This window comes from Takifugu rubripes, chromosome 9 (assembly GCF_901000725.2).
Source record: "Takifugu rubripes chromosome 9, fTakRub1.2, whole genome shotgun sequence".
Taxonomy (NCBI): Eukaryota; Metazoa; Chordata; class Actinopteri; order Tetraodontiformes; family Tetraodontidae; genus Takifugu; species Takifugu rubripes.
This window is the reverse complement of record NC_042293.1, coordinates 6134244-6151070: the sequence shown is the minus strand read 5'-3', so window position 1 is coordinate 6151070 and position 16827 is coordinate 6134244. Positions and strand designations below refer to the sequence as shown.

The 16827-nt window shown below is 45.8% G+C and overlaps 1 protein-coding gene across 3 annotated transcripts; it reads left to right on the top strand.

The window, feature by feature from the left end:
• The first annotated feature begins 6113 nt into the window (after positions 1–6113).
• Positions 6114–16177, top strand: ticrr (TopBP1-interacting, checkpoint, and replication regulator). 3 transcript variants are annotated; one of them, XM_011607061.2, is made up of 21 exons: positions 6114–7568; positions 7924–8137; positions 8405–8637; positions 8907–9138; positions 9320–9458; positions 9527–9672; positions 9767–9955; positions 10030–10175; positions 10257–10360; positions 10444–10531; positions 10671–10753; positions 11069–11299; positions 11433–11520; positions 11669–11732; positions 11828–11962; positions 12177–12267; positions 12348–12403; positions 12564–12826; positions 12905–14843; positions 15101–15217; positions 15327–16177. In XM_011607061.2, exons 1-21 carry the CDS (start codon positions 6897–6899, stop codon positions 15434–15436), a joined length of 5340 nt encoding a protein of 1779 aa, XP_011605363.1. In that variant the 5' UTR covers positions 6114–6896; the 3' UTR covers positions 15437–16177. The 3 variants fall into 3 exon arrangements, with proteins under 3 accessions (XP_011605363.1, XP_011605364.1, XP_011605365.1); XM_011607062.2 differs by having other exon boundaries at positions 6115–7568; positions 10444–10525; XM_011607063.2 differs by having other exon boundaries at positions 6116–7568; positions 9527–9651.
• Positions 16178–16827: the final 650 nt, after the last annotated feature.

Genomic DNA, 16827 nt, shown 5'->3' with positions numbered 1-16827 from the left:
GTCAGTACCAGGTCAGTGTATCTTGGATCATGTCCATGTTTTCCCTCATTCAACATAGATACCAGAGCTGAAAATCTTATAATGTGGTTAAAAATAGTCCAGACTCTGGTTCCCATCTGTAGAGAACAATTTTGATGGGCTGAATATGCTGGAAAACCCAAGTGACTCCTGGCAGGAACCTGCACTGTAGTTCTGGGTGTCAAACTAAACACCACTTGACCCTAAAGATACCCTGTAAACATGCTGCAACTAAAATCATCTTCCATCCGTCACTGTTGCCATGACAACATCTGTGGATGACCCATATGACTCTAGTCTGGGAATGTGCTGAAGGCTGACAGAAAGGGAGAGTTTGTTTGTTTGTGTGTGTGTGTTTGTGTGTGTGTGTGTTCTTGTATTTGTACATGTACCACAAACCTCATTCTACCAGCAAAGTAAGGACATTTTGGCTGGTTTCAAGGTCGAGGTTAGAGCCGGCTTTAGGTCAGAGGTCAGGGGTGAGTTAGTCAGGTTCAGTCCTCACAACGATAGAAGTACAAAGATGTATGTGTGGGTGCAGAGGAGAATGAGTTTCACAGTGAACTACGTTTGTGACCTGTTAATGCACCTCCAGAGACACGGGTCAGGACATTCAGAACATAAACACAACGCAAACACAACAGCGCTGGAACACAGCTCAATGTTTGGGGTTGGCCTCTCCAAAAGACTGAAACCTGATCCTCTCTGGCGTCACCTCCTCAGCAGCTGTTGGCTGGTTTCTCCTTCCTGACAACGGTCTGGAACTCTTTTGCACAGCCACGAGATTCTGACTGGACTTCAGCTCATTTCTTGTTCTTCTAGGCTGTGATGACTGAGCTGGCGATGGTTCCAGTTCTGCTGGGTCAGAACTGGTAAGATCAACTTTCAGAACATGTCAAACTAAAGCAGTGGTCCATCTAGCTCAAATTGTTTTACGTTAGCTGTAAGTGACACCTTCAGACCAAGAATATGGTGATTTACACTCTCATCATTGGCGACCCATTCGCCTGTCAAACTCAAATGGTTCTTTTTGAACCTTCATCTCTGAGCAGGATGTTTACAATGTTCTGTGTTCTGTGCCAAACTGGATGAAGGTCTTAAAAAGAGGCCCTGCTAAGCACTGAAAGGTGTTTGAAGTACAAGAAGCCAAACTTCACCTGAACTATTGTTCCCATCCTTTCCTGACATTTGCGTTGCTGTGACAACCGGAGCGTCCCTCAGCAGTTGGTCCATAATAATGTGCTGGTCCAGGAATGTTTCCTGCTGAGTGTTCCTCACCTCCTGATCCACTGGACCCAGATAATGGACTTTCTCCTCCACAGGAGTCCTTTGGGAATTAGTTTGTGAGCAGTTTTATTTATACAGCAGAAGATAAAACACAAATTCAGACAGGTGTAAATATGTTCTGATTTGTTCTGAATATGTGTTTGTGTGTGGGAGGGTGTGTGTATGTTTTGTGTGTTCGTTGGAGTGGGCCCTCCTCAGGTTTCACAGAGCCACTTTAGACCATCACGTCATCATGAAACCTTGGAGGAACCCCCGATATGTCAGAATGAGCGACTGTATGATGGATGATATAATGCTATCTGGTGATGACAACATGCGGATTACTATGGTTACAGAGTCCTTCTGTAGTTTTCATTTTACCATCAGTGTGACTTTAAGTGAAACGGGAAACATGTTTCCTCTGCCCCTCTGGTTCTGAAAATCTCTGCCCTGCTCAGTGTCCAGTGGTTGACTGAGATCAAATCTTGATCTCTCTCAATGTAGAACCCTTAGTCAGAACAGTCGGTCGGAACAGGCATCTTCTATTGGTCTTCCCTTCAGCAGATACTGTCAGGATCTTCCTGCTCCCCAGCAATGACCTATTGAGGAATATTTGGTGCTGTTTCTATGTAAATTAATCAGCTGACACACACACACACACACTCAAATCCAGTAAGCACTGACACCCAAGAAGTTCCCACTGGCAGGCCAGATATTCTGTCATGTTTATTTTGGTGGAGTGAGAACGGTGAAGGGTGAAACCATGACGAAGAGGAGGCGGAGCCTGCAGAGAGAGAGGGTGAGTGAGAGAGGACTATATAAGAGAGGAGCTGTGCTTTTATTTACAGCACTTTGATATGAACCAGAAGAACCTCATCAGGTAGCAGGAACTCTAAATGTGAGCGAACTGAGCCAACAGTGAATGTCTTCAGCATTTGTTAACTGAGAGAACTTTTTCTATCGTTCTTGAACTGAGGCTGACCATCATCATCATTCCTCTTCAGAAGGTGTCTCAGCTTGTCCTTGGACCTTACAGGCTTCAGTTCCACAGACAGAACCTGTTCCAGTGATGGCTGCCGTGTGCCCGATGGTTCTCGGCTCTGGGTTCCACATCCTCCCATCCCACCTCATTCCCTCCACCATGGAGGAGTTCCCACAGCAGCTGCCTGTTCCCAAAGGTGTGGTCAGAGGCCGAAGCCACCCCCGCCGCTCCCGTGATGCTCGCTTCAAGACCCAGCCTGTCACTTTCGCTGAGATTGCAGAGGTGGAAGAGGAAGGTTCCTCACCTCTGGAGGAGGCGCGTGCACAGCGTTCTTTTCTGCAGTCCTTGGAGAACCTAAGGCGGAGCACCCAGACCTTCCACTTTTCTCCAGGGGCCCACAGCAGCACCAGTCCGGACTCCAGTAACTCTGACTCGACCCAGTGAGAGGTGTCACTGCTCCAGATGACCGGAACCAAACTGTGTGTCTGTGTTGAAATGATAATGGAATGTCTTATTCTGGTATGATTCCTTGATTCTAGAATTTCTTACAGATCGTAAACTCATCATCTTCACATATTCACTCTTGATATTTCTCATCGTTTTGGTCTTTTTTACATTGATGCTTTTCAACTAATGTTTGTGTAACTGTAGATTAGCTGTAATGCACAGATGGATGTTTTTCTACATGGAGGACAGACTGAATCTATTTTTCATGTTAAAGTTGTATTTATCTTTAGATTTTTCTATTGGACAAAAGTTTTCAGTCTCTTTTCTAAACTTTATATTTATTTATCTAACTTTCACAAATTCAGCTTGACTTCAGAACTCTTTCTCCTGTATATTTGATTAGCTTTATGTTTTACCATGTTGTTAGATGTGCTTTAATAAATATTTTTAAGGTTTATTGTTCATTTGTGAGGTGAAGTTAAAACCAAACTCTGATATTAAAGAATTTTTAACTTTAAGATCATTTGTCTTCAGGGTAACTGCCACATAAAGAAAAACTGCATGACCTGATCAGCTAATCATGATCAGACAATAAAACCCAAATAAATGTTGGAATCCTGAAGATAAGGGTCAGAATTCAAATTAAGATCAGACTAATTGTTTACTACTTATAACTGCAAAAGGTGTTTAATCATGAAAATTTCCCCTTTTCAAATCTGCGCATTTGGAATATTTCTTAGTGTTTGTTTTGACTGTGTGTGTGTTTGGGTGGAATTTCTCAGCAGAATCTCTAAATCCTTAATTTTGTTTTCAAAAATTGGGGAAACATGAAAAATATTCACCAAAATCACCCTGACCCCAAACGCATGCGTTTGGGGTCAGGGTTATTAAACAGGTGGCAGCAGCATCATTTCAAATCAAATCAAACTTTATTTATATAGCGTCTTATACAATCAAAATTGTTTCAAGGCGCTTTCCAGAATCCCAGGGCCTAACCCCAGACAAGCAACAGTGGCAAGGAAAAACTCTCCTTTAACAGGAAGAAACCTTGAGCAGGACCAGGCTCATGTAGGGAGACCCTCCTGCTGATGGCCAGAGAGGAGAGGAGAGGAGAGGAGAGGGAGGGGGAGAGGAGAGGAGGAGGAGGAGAGGGAGAGGAGAAGGAGGAGGAGAGGAGAGGAGGAGGAGAGGACAGGACAGGAGAGGAGAGGAGGAGGAGAGGGAGAGGAGAAGGAGGAGGGGGAGAGGAGAGGAGAAGGACAGGACAGGACAGGAGAGGAGAGGAGAGGAGAGGAGAGGAGAGGAGAGGAGAGGAGAGGAGAGGAGAGGAGAGGAGAGGAGAGGCACAGAGCACAGAAACACAAACAAAAATACACTATACAACGGGTCAGCGGGGCTGGAGGTCATGCAGCTCCGAATGCGGCGATACCTGTAAATGAATGGGGGGGGGGGAGAGAATCAGCATAACTAGTCTGCTTGACGAGGAGGAGGAGAGGAGAGGAGAGGAGAGGAGAGGAGAGGAGAGGAGAGGAAACCATGACCTAGTGGGGTGACAGAGGCCTGTCAGGTGATCATGTTTCCAGACCCCGGCAGCCTTGGCCTATAACTAAGATGTGACCTAACGATTAGACGACCCCCTAAGTACGATAATTTGTCTATCTATGATAGTAACTGGAACTACAGAATTTGTAACAATAAGCTTTTTCAAAGAGGTAGGTTTTAAGTCTGATCTTAAATGGAGTCAGCCTCCCGTACCTGGACAGGGAGCTGGTTCCATAGCAGGGGGGCCTGGTAGCTAAATGCTCGGCCTCCCATTCTACTCCTAGAAACTCTGGGAACCACAAGTAGACCAGCATTCTGAGAGCGGAGCGGTCTATTGGGCTGATAAGGTATCACTAGCTCCTCCAGGTAGGATGGAGCGAGGCCTCTGACGACCTTGTAGGTCAAAAGAAGGGTTTTAAAAATTATTCTAAATTTAACGGGCAGCCAATGAAGCAACGCCATTACAGGAGTTATGTGATCTCTTCTGTCAATACCTGTCAGAACTCTGGCTGCAGCATTTTGGATCAACTGGAGGCTTCTTAAAGAGTTGTTTGGACACCCTGATAATAAAGAATTACAATAGTCCAGCCTGGAAGTAACAAAAGCATGAATTAACTTTTCAGCATCATGCCGCGTCAGTAGCTTCCTAATCTTTGTGATGTTCCTCATGGTGAAAAAGGCACTTCTAGAGACTAATTTAATGTGTGAGTTGAAGGAGAGACTTTGATCAAAAGTTACGCCTCGATTCCTCACAGAGAGACTAGATGTTAATGAGATACCATCTAGAGTGATCATATGATCTAATCTATCCCTGAGAGGTTCAGGACCAAACACCATGACCTCAGTTTTTCCTGGGTTAAGGAGGAGGAAATTTGAAGACATCCAGGACTTTATGTCTTTAAGACAGGTCTGGAGCTTCGCTAACTTCTCTGTCTCCTCTGGTTTCATGGATAAATAAAGCTGAGTGTCATCAGCATAACAACGAAAATTTATCCCATGCTGCCGAATAATGTTCCCTAAGGGAAGCATGTACAAGGTGAAGAGGATTGGTCCAAGTACAGAACCTTGAGGAACTCCATGGCTAACCCTACTGTATGAGGAGGGAAAACCATGGACATGAGCAAACTGGTATCTATCAGATAAATATGATCTAAACCAGTCTAGTGCTGTCCCTTTAATCCCAATCACATGTTCCAGTCTCTGTAACAGGATGCTGTGATCAACTTTATCAAAAGCAGCACTGAGATCCAGCAGAACCAGCATAGAGACCAGTCCATGAGCTGAAGCTATGAGCAGATCATTAGTAACTTTAAGAAGTGCCGTTTCTGTGCTGTGATGAGCTCTAAAGCCTGACTGAAACATCTCAAACAGGCTGTTCCTCTGCAGGTGCTCCAGTAACTGAGTCACCACCACCTTCTCAAGAACTTTAGAGATAAAAGGAAGGTTGGATATTGGCCTATAATTTGCTAATACGTCAGGATCCAGTGATGGTTTTTTTAAGCAACGGCTTAATCACTGCCACCTTAGTAGCAGAGTTCCTCTGAGTCCATCTGACCTTCAACAAAATCCAACCTTCATCTCCTCGTCTCCTCCTGCTGCAGCAGCAAAGGCGTGACTGCTCCTGGTGAGCCAGTGTATCCTCATGCGTCCTCCGCCTCTGACAGCTTCTGACATTATAACAGTTTCTGAGCATTTCAAAAGTGTCATTGAGGATGTTTTTTTCAAAGAAACTCTGTGTCGTCCTGTTTTCTTTTTCCCACATTGCAGACATTTGTGAACAGTTTAAGCTGTTTTTCTTGGTGGTTTGCTCAGTCCCATCACAAATGTCACTGCTGTAGACTAACGTCCAGCTTCTTCATTTGACCATATCTGGTCATCTCTCTTATTTCAGATTCTTAATTTTTATTTATTTTTTTTCTTTAATTTTTACCCCCAAAACTGACCTCTCTCATGTAGCACTGGCTCATATGGTTTGCATTTGAAAAGGCCGGATTGAAAGCAGTTGCTTTATGAATTATTCGTCTTTTCGCTTTTTCTCTAAATTACGTCATGATCAAAATTCATCATTGAATTAAACACTTAAATATTCCGGTTATCTATTCAAAGCGTTTCTTGTTCGGCGGTATATTTTAAGGTATGTGGCTCTATCTTTTGTGACGTCTACATTGTATCGAATTCATGCGACGAGCTCCGTTGTAGCCCCGCCCCCTGGTTTCAGAGCGTTCTCAAATTTGATTGATGGCGAATTTATCCAATAAAAGAAAAGATTTCATTTTCAACCAATCAACAAGCCCTTTATCTCAGTAAAATAACCAATCACGACGAAGGACGGGCACTGAATGAGAGGCGCGAACTGTTGAGAGACGGAATGCAAAAATAAAATGGTGAACTTAGTGTATCCTCTGTTGTAAGTAGGAATACTGTTGTTTTTCTTCTTTTAGCTCTAACATTTTATCACAATTCGTCGTTTGGGGCGGCTGACTACAAGCCACATATCCAATTTCGGAATATGTTACAAGCTAAAGGGTAGAACGTGTCGTATTAAAGAGAAATGGCGTCCGTGCGTCCCTACAGATGAACCCGCCCGAGCTGCCTGGTTGCGGTCTGATCCTCTTTAAAAGGCGCCTCTTGGTGTCCCGTCATGGCGTTACACAACCTGGTTTTTGTCCTTGACGTGGATCATGGAGCTCAGGATTCAGAGGACCAGCTGGATGTCAAAAACCACCTCTTGAAACTTGGGATATTGCACATTTTGTTACTTCGCGGTTGCAGGTTCGGGTTTGACAAAGTTCGCTGGGGATACAAATTTTTCCAGTCCAGGAATGGTCGAAACCTCCGGCTTGTATCGAGGGCGTCGGACTTTAAGGAACTTTGCCAAAAAACCTTTGAGGATTTTGAGATCGAGTTTGAAGCAAAGTTCGACACCAAAGATCGAGCGGTTCTGTCCCACCAGGCCGAGCCGCTCCGGGCGGCCTCCGTTCAGAACGCCCTCAAAGAAACTCTCCTGGACTTCCAGTGGGACCGACCAGACATCACCTCCCCCACTAAACTGTCGCTGAGACCCCGGAACTCCACTTGGACCGGCGGCCGGAGCCTTTCCCATGAGGACGACGCGTTTAGCAGTTGCCGGAATGCGGTGTTCGTGGTCTCGGACTGTCCCTGTTCCAGGACCCAGCTTTCAGCGTACCTCTCTGTGCGGGACCAGGAGCTGCCTGTAGACCCCACAGAACACATTCTCCCCAGGGGTCTCCGAGACCTGCTGCTCCAGCGGCGGGTGGTGCTGCACTGGGTGGACAGCAGGTCACGTGAACAGGTGATTGTTACACCTGCAGGATCCATATGCACACGTCCATACACTGACGCTACTTCATGTGGTCACATTCTAGCATCTGCAGAGGGAAGTTTTATTTAAAATTGGACATCTAAACCATATGTTCTCTTCAAACCGCAAAGTCTCATATTTATATTAGTGTGATCCGTTACGATCACTTCTATCCGATATACATGTCTATTTAGCAATTTATAGTTCTAAAACTTGCATGTTTCGACAGCATCATTCTACACAGACATCTTGCATTCTAGACATCCAAAACATCCAACCACAGCTGAAGATCAGCTTCCTGTTCAAGTTTCCCTGTAAGCAGATGAAAATTCTTGTCTTACTGCAGGTCATGAGCTGTGACGATCATCTCGGGTTTGAGCGACTCTCAGAAGTTCTGGCTCAGTCAGACGGCTCTATAGTCCCCCTGGTCACTATGCTGGATCTCAGCTCCAGTCACAAGAACTTGGCCCTAAAGTCCAGTATCGCATACCTGCTGTCTCCTGAGAACGTCCACCGTCTGGCCTTTCCTGTTGTCTCTGGAACTCTGCAGTGGAACCAAGGTTGGTTGTCAAAAGTAAAGATGGACAGAAAATGGCACAGTTCACATGGAAAATGAGTCCTTTCTACTCGAACATGTTGGTTTAAGTGTTTTTGTGTGGTGCTGCTGTCATGGTGCAGATATTTCATAGATATTTGCCCCCTCTCTTCTGCTGATCTGTTATTCACAGCTGTTGTGATTCTCATGCATTCATTGAAATGTTTGCTGATGCGAGTTGATGTGAGCACCTGAGATGACCTTGGGGATATCTTCCCTTCTTTTGCTTCAGGTGACAGGACCCAGTGCTGCCACATTCTGATGGAGCCGGTGTGTCGCAGGCAAAAGCTGCTGCCCGAGTGTGTTTCTGTGTGTCTGACAGCGGTGCTGCAGGACTGGGATTCGTCCTCTTTAACACGAACCACCTCAGAGTCCTGGGTGCTTCACAGCTCCAATAAATCTGCTCCAGAAGCCCAGGCCTTCCAGCACCTGCTTATGGAGCTGTCTGCTGGCTGTCTGCATGTGGTGAGGCACAGACACCATACTGGGCTGAGACTAAAGCTTTATTCACTGTTGAGCTGTCATGAAACCACACTGACACATGGACAAAAGTGACCACTGCCATTAAGTGGCCTCTGCACACTCGCATCACTTTGCAACAGTCAGCAGATGCCCATCCCTATGATGTGCACAAACAAGAGAATAGTGTGTGTTTCGTAGTTAAAATCTTAAACTATAAAAAATAATGAACTTCAACACTTCTTGACGTCTGGATCTCCTGGTTCCTGCTTTAGCTGTGTGAGGTGAATGACCATGGGCTACTGAGCACGGCCATCCTCGATCCTCTGTCACCTTCTGCTGCCCTACTGAGCCTCCTGGATCCTGACATCTCCCACCACCATCTGTTTCTGACCAGTGAAACCACTACCTCTGCACCTAAGCGCAGTTCGTCCGAACTACCTCATGCAGTCAATAGTGTTCTGGGAGTTGTGTATGGCATCATGGAGGACAGTGACAGGATGGATGGTGAGGAAGGGAATTATTGATATTCAGCCTTGAAATGATCACGATTTTACCTTGAAAATGCTCTGACCTGTTGGCTATACCTATTATGTCCAGTTTTCCCAGTATAGAACAATGTAGCATTCTGCTGTTTTATCTTCCTAACAAACAGGAAGGTCTGTTTACAGTTTGTTTTGTTCCTCAGTGCCTCTAGGCGATCCACCTGTTCCAGAGTGGGCTCAACAGGAAGTCATAGTGCACTCGCTGAGCTGTGGTGTGCTGGAGAGCTGGTTCCCTCTGTCAGACCAGTCAGGAGTCAGTTCTCACTTGATGGAGTCAATGAGGTGAGGCTGCCCGTCTCGCCAAGGTTTAGATCATGTCGTGAAACTGATGTTTGACCTTTGTTACTCAGGTTGCTGCATGCAGTACCAGAGCAGCAGGTAGTGGACTCATCTGCCCTGGACCTGGAGCTGATCTCTGGTCTGGCTGATGTGTATCAGACATCTCATAATGGAGGCGATGGGCAGCCCCAGAAACGTGAGGAGGCTTCCATTCCCTGTATTAAACTTCTTCACGCTCCTTCTAGATTCTTGGCAGATCTGACAGGTCATGAAAGGGAATCATATTGATTTCTCCAAATACTGATGTGCAGATGGGGCCCAGCGCACTCCAGTGAAACAGAAGATGAAGACCATGAGCCGCTCCCTGCAGATGCTGAATGTGGCCCGGCTCAATGTCAAAGCCCATAAGACCCAATCTGAGGTGGAAGAGCGGGAAGTCCTAGATAGACCAGCGAGAAGATGTTCATACAGGAACAAACACAGAGAGACAAACACAACCTGTCAGTGGCAAAGCAGCATCTGAGTCTGTGAAATATTTAGCTGTTTTCTCAAGGCAATACTGATGTTTGTGCAGATTTCAGCAGTGAAGAAGAGCTGCTGTCCTACCTGAAGTCCAGTTATGACACCACTGTATCTGGGAGAGAACCGGGCCTCCTGGCTGCTGCACGGCAACTTCTGTCTACTGCCAAAACATTCTTCAGTGCTGAGGCAGACATGCTGGTGAGACACACCGTTCATTTCCATGTCAGGAAAGTGCACGCATGAGTGATTCAGGATGAATTTCCCTGTGAACAAATGCAGGTTCGGCACACTGGCTTCATCCGGCAGCATCTCCTCAAATCCAGCAAAAGTATTCGGCAGATTTGTGCTTCAGCTGCTGCTGCTGCTGAAAATAAAGTCAGAGAGTGAGTTTTTCCCACTCCACCAGTCATCTGCTCATATCCATCCATCCATATTTGCTTCCTAACTTGTGGGGCTCCTCTTGTAGGTGCCAGCTTCAGGCACTGCTCAGACTGGAGTTATGCCATCTGTCCTCATCAGAGCTGGATATTGATCACGTATCGGAGGAGGTAGAGGTCTGCTTGTAATTCTGAAGCCTTTTTACTGCTATTGAAAGTTACATTTTCACCCTTGGCTGCTGAATTGGCACCATCTTAAGACATATTTATCCACCTGTGTGGGATTCCATGCCATACCCATGATGTGATTCCTCAGGTTGCTGAGCTGCTCCGGATTATCTCCAGGACCAAGGATCCAGTTTACCTGGCGAGGTTCCTTCAAGACGATATTCTGCCAGGGTGAGAAGATCTAATCACCAATGCTCCTTAATCTTGTTTATTATGACACTGCTGCTAAAATATCATCCTGACCTGGAACTTCGCAGCACTTTCTCTTTTTATGTGTAAAGTTGGTGGCTGCTCAGACAAACTGATTCTGTCAGAGCAATTAATCAAAGCCTTTCAGAGAATCCTGCCTTATTAATAGCAGTGATGAGAGTAAATGTTGATTATTTGTGTTTGCTCTTCTGTGAACACCAAGGGGTGTTGGGGAGGTTTTGTGTTATATCCGACTGAAACAGCCGTCTAACTTTTGTCGTTTGTGTTTTACGCCAGTTTCCTCGCTGGGATTCCCTGCATTCTTGCCGAAATCTACCACAGTCTGGGCACTCAGCTCCCAGAAGCCCTGTTAGCTTTACTTCCTGCAGACTTCTTCAGCGACGAGTCCATTTCCAAGGACAGCGTTTCCCCGTCGGCCCCCTCAGCGGGTCACTCCGTCAGCAGTCTGCTCTCAGATGGTGGAGATCAACTTCAAAACCTGCGAGATCGTTCAGCCAATCAAAGGAGGTGGGTGGCAGCTGACTTTGCAATTATAAGGAAGCTAAAGGTCAACATCAGAGGAATTGCTTAGTAGGAGGGTTTGTAACAATATATTTCGTGACTCTGAAGCTGCTGCTTCTTCTCTGGTTCTGTCTCTAAGGAGCGGCGTGTTGACGCGTCATCGCAGCATGACCGAGTCTTCGCAGAGTCTTCGTCAAATACAGATGCCCACAAAGACGACGAGAGCTGTAAGAAAATGTTGTGATAAATATTTCAAAATATATATGACTTGAGTTTAAAGAGGTGGTCAGATATGAGTTTTCTGCACTAGAGAATTCAGGATGAGTTGAAGAATATTCCAATGAGCAAATTAATTCTGTGTTGTGTTTTTAAAAGGCCAAATTAAAAGTTTCTTCTGCGGCGAAAACTGGTGCAGAAAGAAAGAAAGAGGCATCACAAGGTTCATCTTTTAATTTGCTCTTGCACCCAAACGTCTCCAAACATTCCCATGTTTGAGTGGATATGGTTGTTTCACATTCTGATGGTGAATTTCAGGATCAGAGGTGACAAAAGTGAGAAGAAACCTGTTCAATCAGGAGCTGGTTTCCCCCTCAAAGAAAGCCAAGATGCCCAGAAGTCATTCTGTTTCAGCTATGGAAGGACTTAAACACAAATGTCAAGAAACTGAAGGTGCAGCATCCCATCTCCATCAGTTGATACTTCCTGTCACTCAGCAACAGAAGTACAACCAAACACATCAAAGATCTGGTCTTGTCATCCTTCTTAGGAATAAATCCCTTTTATAACCACTACAGATGAACCAGATATTTGGACAATTGCTATAGTTTTTGCAGTCTTTGTTTCCCAACTGTATCACGAAGCTTCTGATGTTTCTTTTCCTCAGAGGGACACAGACTTCTGACTAAAACGGTGTATGAGACTCCTCGACACAAGCAGGTGTCGAACCGCCTCCTCCACCATCAGAAGATGGGAAGGTGTGTTTGTTTTTCACACTTTTATCCATATGATGTTTGTTTTTTACCAAATATCAGAATAGTGTATTTGTTGTCTTTAGATCTGTCCCAACAGAGGAATGCATCATAGAAGAGTCTCCAGTCAAACCTGCAGATGGTTGGTGGTGATGATTTCATGCTTGTTTGTTAAATCCAGAATTGCTTATTGTTCTGTAGCTCTGCATTAGGACCTCATTTATTGTTTTAACTGTTCCTGATAAAAGCATTTGGTGATGAACGCTTCACTTGTGAATATATTTTCTGTAAATTTCTCACAGACCTGAGGAGGAGCCCGAGGTTGAAGAAGTTTGCTCGGAGACATTCTAGCACGTTCTACTCTAGTTCTCAGGCTCGTTCTCGTAACCTGGACCGGGCGCTGTCTGCAACGCAGCTGTCTGATGCTCGGGTCAAAGTAACACGCATCACTTCTCCCATGCTTCTTCTTTTTGGGGCAGTTGAATCTCCGGTTCGTCCTTTTGAATCCAACCGTGGCGGCTGGCCCACCAGCTCCCGGCTGCTCACGGATTCCAGTGTCTTTGAGGTAGCGCTACTTGACTGCGAAATGTCGTCCGCATACCATAAATACATGTAAAGCTTGAGTTTTTTCCATTTGTTTTAGAGTCCATATAAAACTCCCACAAAATCACCTGACACACGTGGACAAAATGTCCACCGCACCACCTCGCTGAAGACTCCCAGAACATCTGGGTCTCCTAGGACCCCCAAAAGGACCCCTTCTTCCAGAGTTTTGTCTATAGCCGAAAATCCTTCCGGCAGTTCATGTGACCAGCAGATGATTGTAAGAGAAAGTCCCTTAAGATTTCCATCACAATCCATCGTAGTTGAGACACCGACCAAGCATCTGAAGAGCCCGCTTAAGGGGATCCTCAGAACTCCCACCAAGGACTTGGGCAATGGTCCCTCTTCTTCTGGATTACATCACCCCCATAGTCCATTTTCCAGAACTCCTAAGAAGAGTGTCACGTGGTCTCCATATCATCAGAGGGATGGAACATCACTCAGTGACCTTGCTTTTAAGGTGCCACAGTCACCTCAGACTTCCCAGAGGCTGAAACCAGTATCCAGTGCGAGTAGTCCAGTGGAGGGTGCAAACGCTAACAGGACCATTTCCAGGACCCCTGAGAAGCAAAGCAGCATGACTGCTGTGAAAGAGCCTGAAGGTGTGAGCAATGAGAGCTTCTCTGAAGAATGTCTCCTAAAAACACCTGAGAAACCAATCAAACGGGCTCTTTCTCTCCAGTCTTCGGAACCTCCACATCCCAAAACCTCACCTGAACCCAGGAGCCCAGGTCCTCCTCATCACATGAACACTCGCTCTGGAAGATCTTCATGCAGGAGGAGAACATCTTCATGGAAACCAGAGGGAGCTGATGCTTCTACAGTCAGTTCTCCAAAGTCCCTGATGAGGAAGAGGAGGTCCAATCAAGAGGTTGGAACCAGAAATGGCTCAAGGGTACGTTCACCTGAGAACCTGAACTACTCTGACACATGTCCCACAGAGGTCCTGTCAGAACACTCTCAAACATCAGAAGGGGAGTCTGATTCTTCTCAGCTGAACTCCACAGAAGACGACAGCCTGGACATTGTGGAAGCGGCAGTTACAAAGACCCAGTTTACTGGGGGGCTCAAAATGAACATCAGTTTCTCACGCAAGAACTCACAATCTGAAGATGTGGTGTCCGGAATAGTGTCCCCTAAACGACGAGTATCCTCTGTAAGCACACCTGGCCGGAGCTACGGCTTCCGTCAGACTCCCGACCGCCAGCAGAGGGAGGCTGCAGCTCGTTTGGGGTACGGAAACAGACCTCCTCGGTTCTCTACCCCAAGAGGTGCTGCAGGACCTCGTCAGCAAAAAGAAACAGGCTCTCCAAACCTTTTGACCTACCAGGTGGAGATGCAGTTGCAGACATCCGGAGTGCCAAAGCTCAAAATCAAATGCGGAGATTCTATGAATGCAGCAGATTCAGCAGCACTGAGTCCAGCTGTTGCCTTCAGACCGTCACAGCTGGAAAGCCCCAAAGCTTTGCTCTCCAAGCAAAGAGAACCTGGATGTGTCTCACCATCTCTGTGTGCTCACATCACACCAGCCAAGGGCACGCCTGGAAAAGGTCTTCAGACATTCATTTGTCAGTCCTACACCCCAACATACCACCCAGGAGGAACAGCACCCCCGATGGCTGTGGCAGAGATCATCGCCCTGACTCCATCACCTCAGAGTGTTGGAAAGGTAATGCCAGACAACCTCAACAGTTGGCCTCGCAAGAAACGAGCCCAACTTGTGGCAGGAGGAAAGGACCGCAGTCAGAGACCAGATTGTGGACTGATAGAGTCTGTAGATGAAGTAGACCTGGGAGTGGCAAAACTGCAAGATGTGGAAGACCTCAATCCAGCTGCCTCCACAACATCTCTGTCAGGCAAATCTCATGCTGCCCAGTCTCCACTGGAAGACTTCTACTGGTTGGATCATCTGCCTCATCAGGCTGACTGGACTGATCCTCCAAGAGCAGAAGAACAAGTCATCCAAGATTCCAGAGCGTGTAAGTGAAGATTCACTGATCAGCTGCTGTCTGTGAGGAGTCTCCATGTTGTCGTGGTGTCCGTGAGGAGTCTCCATGTTGTCGTGGTGTCCGTGAGGAGGCTCCATGTTGTCGTGGTGTCTGTGAGGAGGCTCCATGTTGTCCTGGTGTCTGGGAGGAGTCACATGTGACCTTGTTGTTGGCTAATATATATATTCTGTGCTGCTCTGGTTCTAAGGCTGTGAACGATATAAAAAAATGTTTTTTTCCACTGACAGCGGAAACTCCTAGTTCGAGGGCAAGAAAAACAGTGTCAGTCAGTGGGATTTTGGCGCTCACACACTCTCCACTGTTGTTCAAAGGGTCTGCAGGGACAAAGGGGACCCATTTGTTGGGTGAGAACTGGCCCTGTTCATACGTCTATCTATTGTTATTTCTGCCACCAACTTGTTTTTGTGGTCTGTTCTGAATTTTCAGCAGACTAACTGTTATTGTTGTGAACAGATGAGGTGGGATCGGGGGGGACGAGGACTGAGGATGAAGACGTGGAGACGTCTGTGCCGAGACGCTGCAGCAGCAGGAAGACGTTCAGCAGGAAACGTCTGCTGACATAAAAGCGTCCAGAACTCACTCATCAGGAGCCTCCTGTTTATTTATTTACTGTTTTTGTGCCCTGTAAATATCTTAATTTGCCACATTTTGATGTAAATTTTTTTCTGAATTAATTATTTTTGATTCATGCTGTGGACTTTTTTTCTATGGTTATCAGTTATTGATCGTGTGACATCATCTCAGAACTAATGATATCATTGTCGGGGAAACCTTTGATTATTTGTCTGAAGGTCGTGAGACGCCACAGGATGGACTTTTATTAAATAAGTTAACTTCAATGATAAACTGTATTCTATTCAGCCCTCATTTGATATCGTATTCATATGTTGCAATATTTCACCAAACATCAATTTATGAGGGACATGGACCAAATCTGTCCTCTTGCTGAGTTTCTCTGGCAACATTTCTCTGGCCAGTTCTGATGTAGGCCGGGAGGTGGCACCATCGCCACATGAGCCACGTTCAGTTTGATCAATTCTCATCTTCATCTGCGCCATTTTTAGTAACGTTATTGCTTATTTATTCATGTTTAAGGATCCAGTGGGCGGGGCCAGAGCATCACTTCCTGTAAATGTGTGACTACCCGACCTTTGACCAGCCGCAGGCCTGGTCTATCGTCAGGTTTTTCTTTTATAGCCTTTTAATAATTTGATTTAACTTTTTTTTTTTTTTTAGTAAGTTTGGTTTATGAAGATAGATGACGTTCACTGACATTCATTAAATTATTATTGCCCTATCAATAACTCGTCGTTCATGTCTTGTTTATTTATTTTCGTTTTTAAGTTTGTCTTGAAATGACTTGCGTGACTCGCTGCTGCAGCGTGAGCCGCCCGCGTCCTTCAGCAGTCACACCACGCACAGACCCGCATCGACGAGCTCGACAGAATCACATCACTTCCGGAAAGGCCAAAATCGCAAAGCAAATATTTTTTCTGCACATCGTATTTGAGACCCTGACGTGATTCTGCGCTGATTATCGTTTTGGCTGGAAAACGAGATCAAACAAGCCTAAAGATCAAAGTCTTTGCCACTTGTGGACTTCAGCTTCGGCCTAACCCCTAACCCTAACCCAACCTGTGAGGGACATGAGGCCTCAGGTGGGGGCACCATAGCCAGCAGTAAAGCTGATTTTGATCTTTCAAAGATCAAAGGAACTTTTGTTTACAGCAACATAGTATATCACAACTGTCACATTCCAACTGTTCTCCATTATTGGTCCCATTCAGCTTTAAGCAGACTCAACAACTAAATCACCAAGTTGTTGTGAATAAATGCGGCTGTCATATCTACACTTGGACTCGATCTGAATTTTTTTTCTGTAAGGTTCTGAAGGCTCAGATATCAAATCAAACATGGTTCCTATGGTGAGTTTGACCTAGTTGTTCTCAGAATC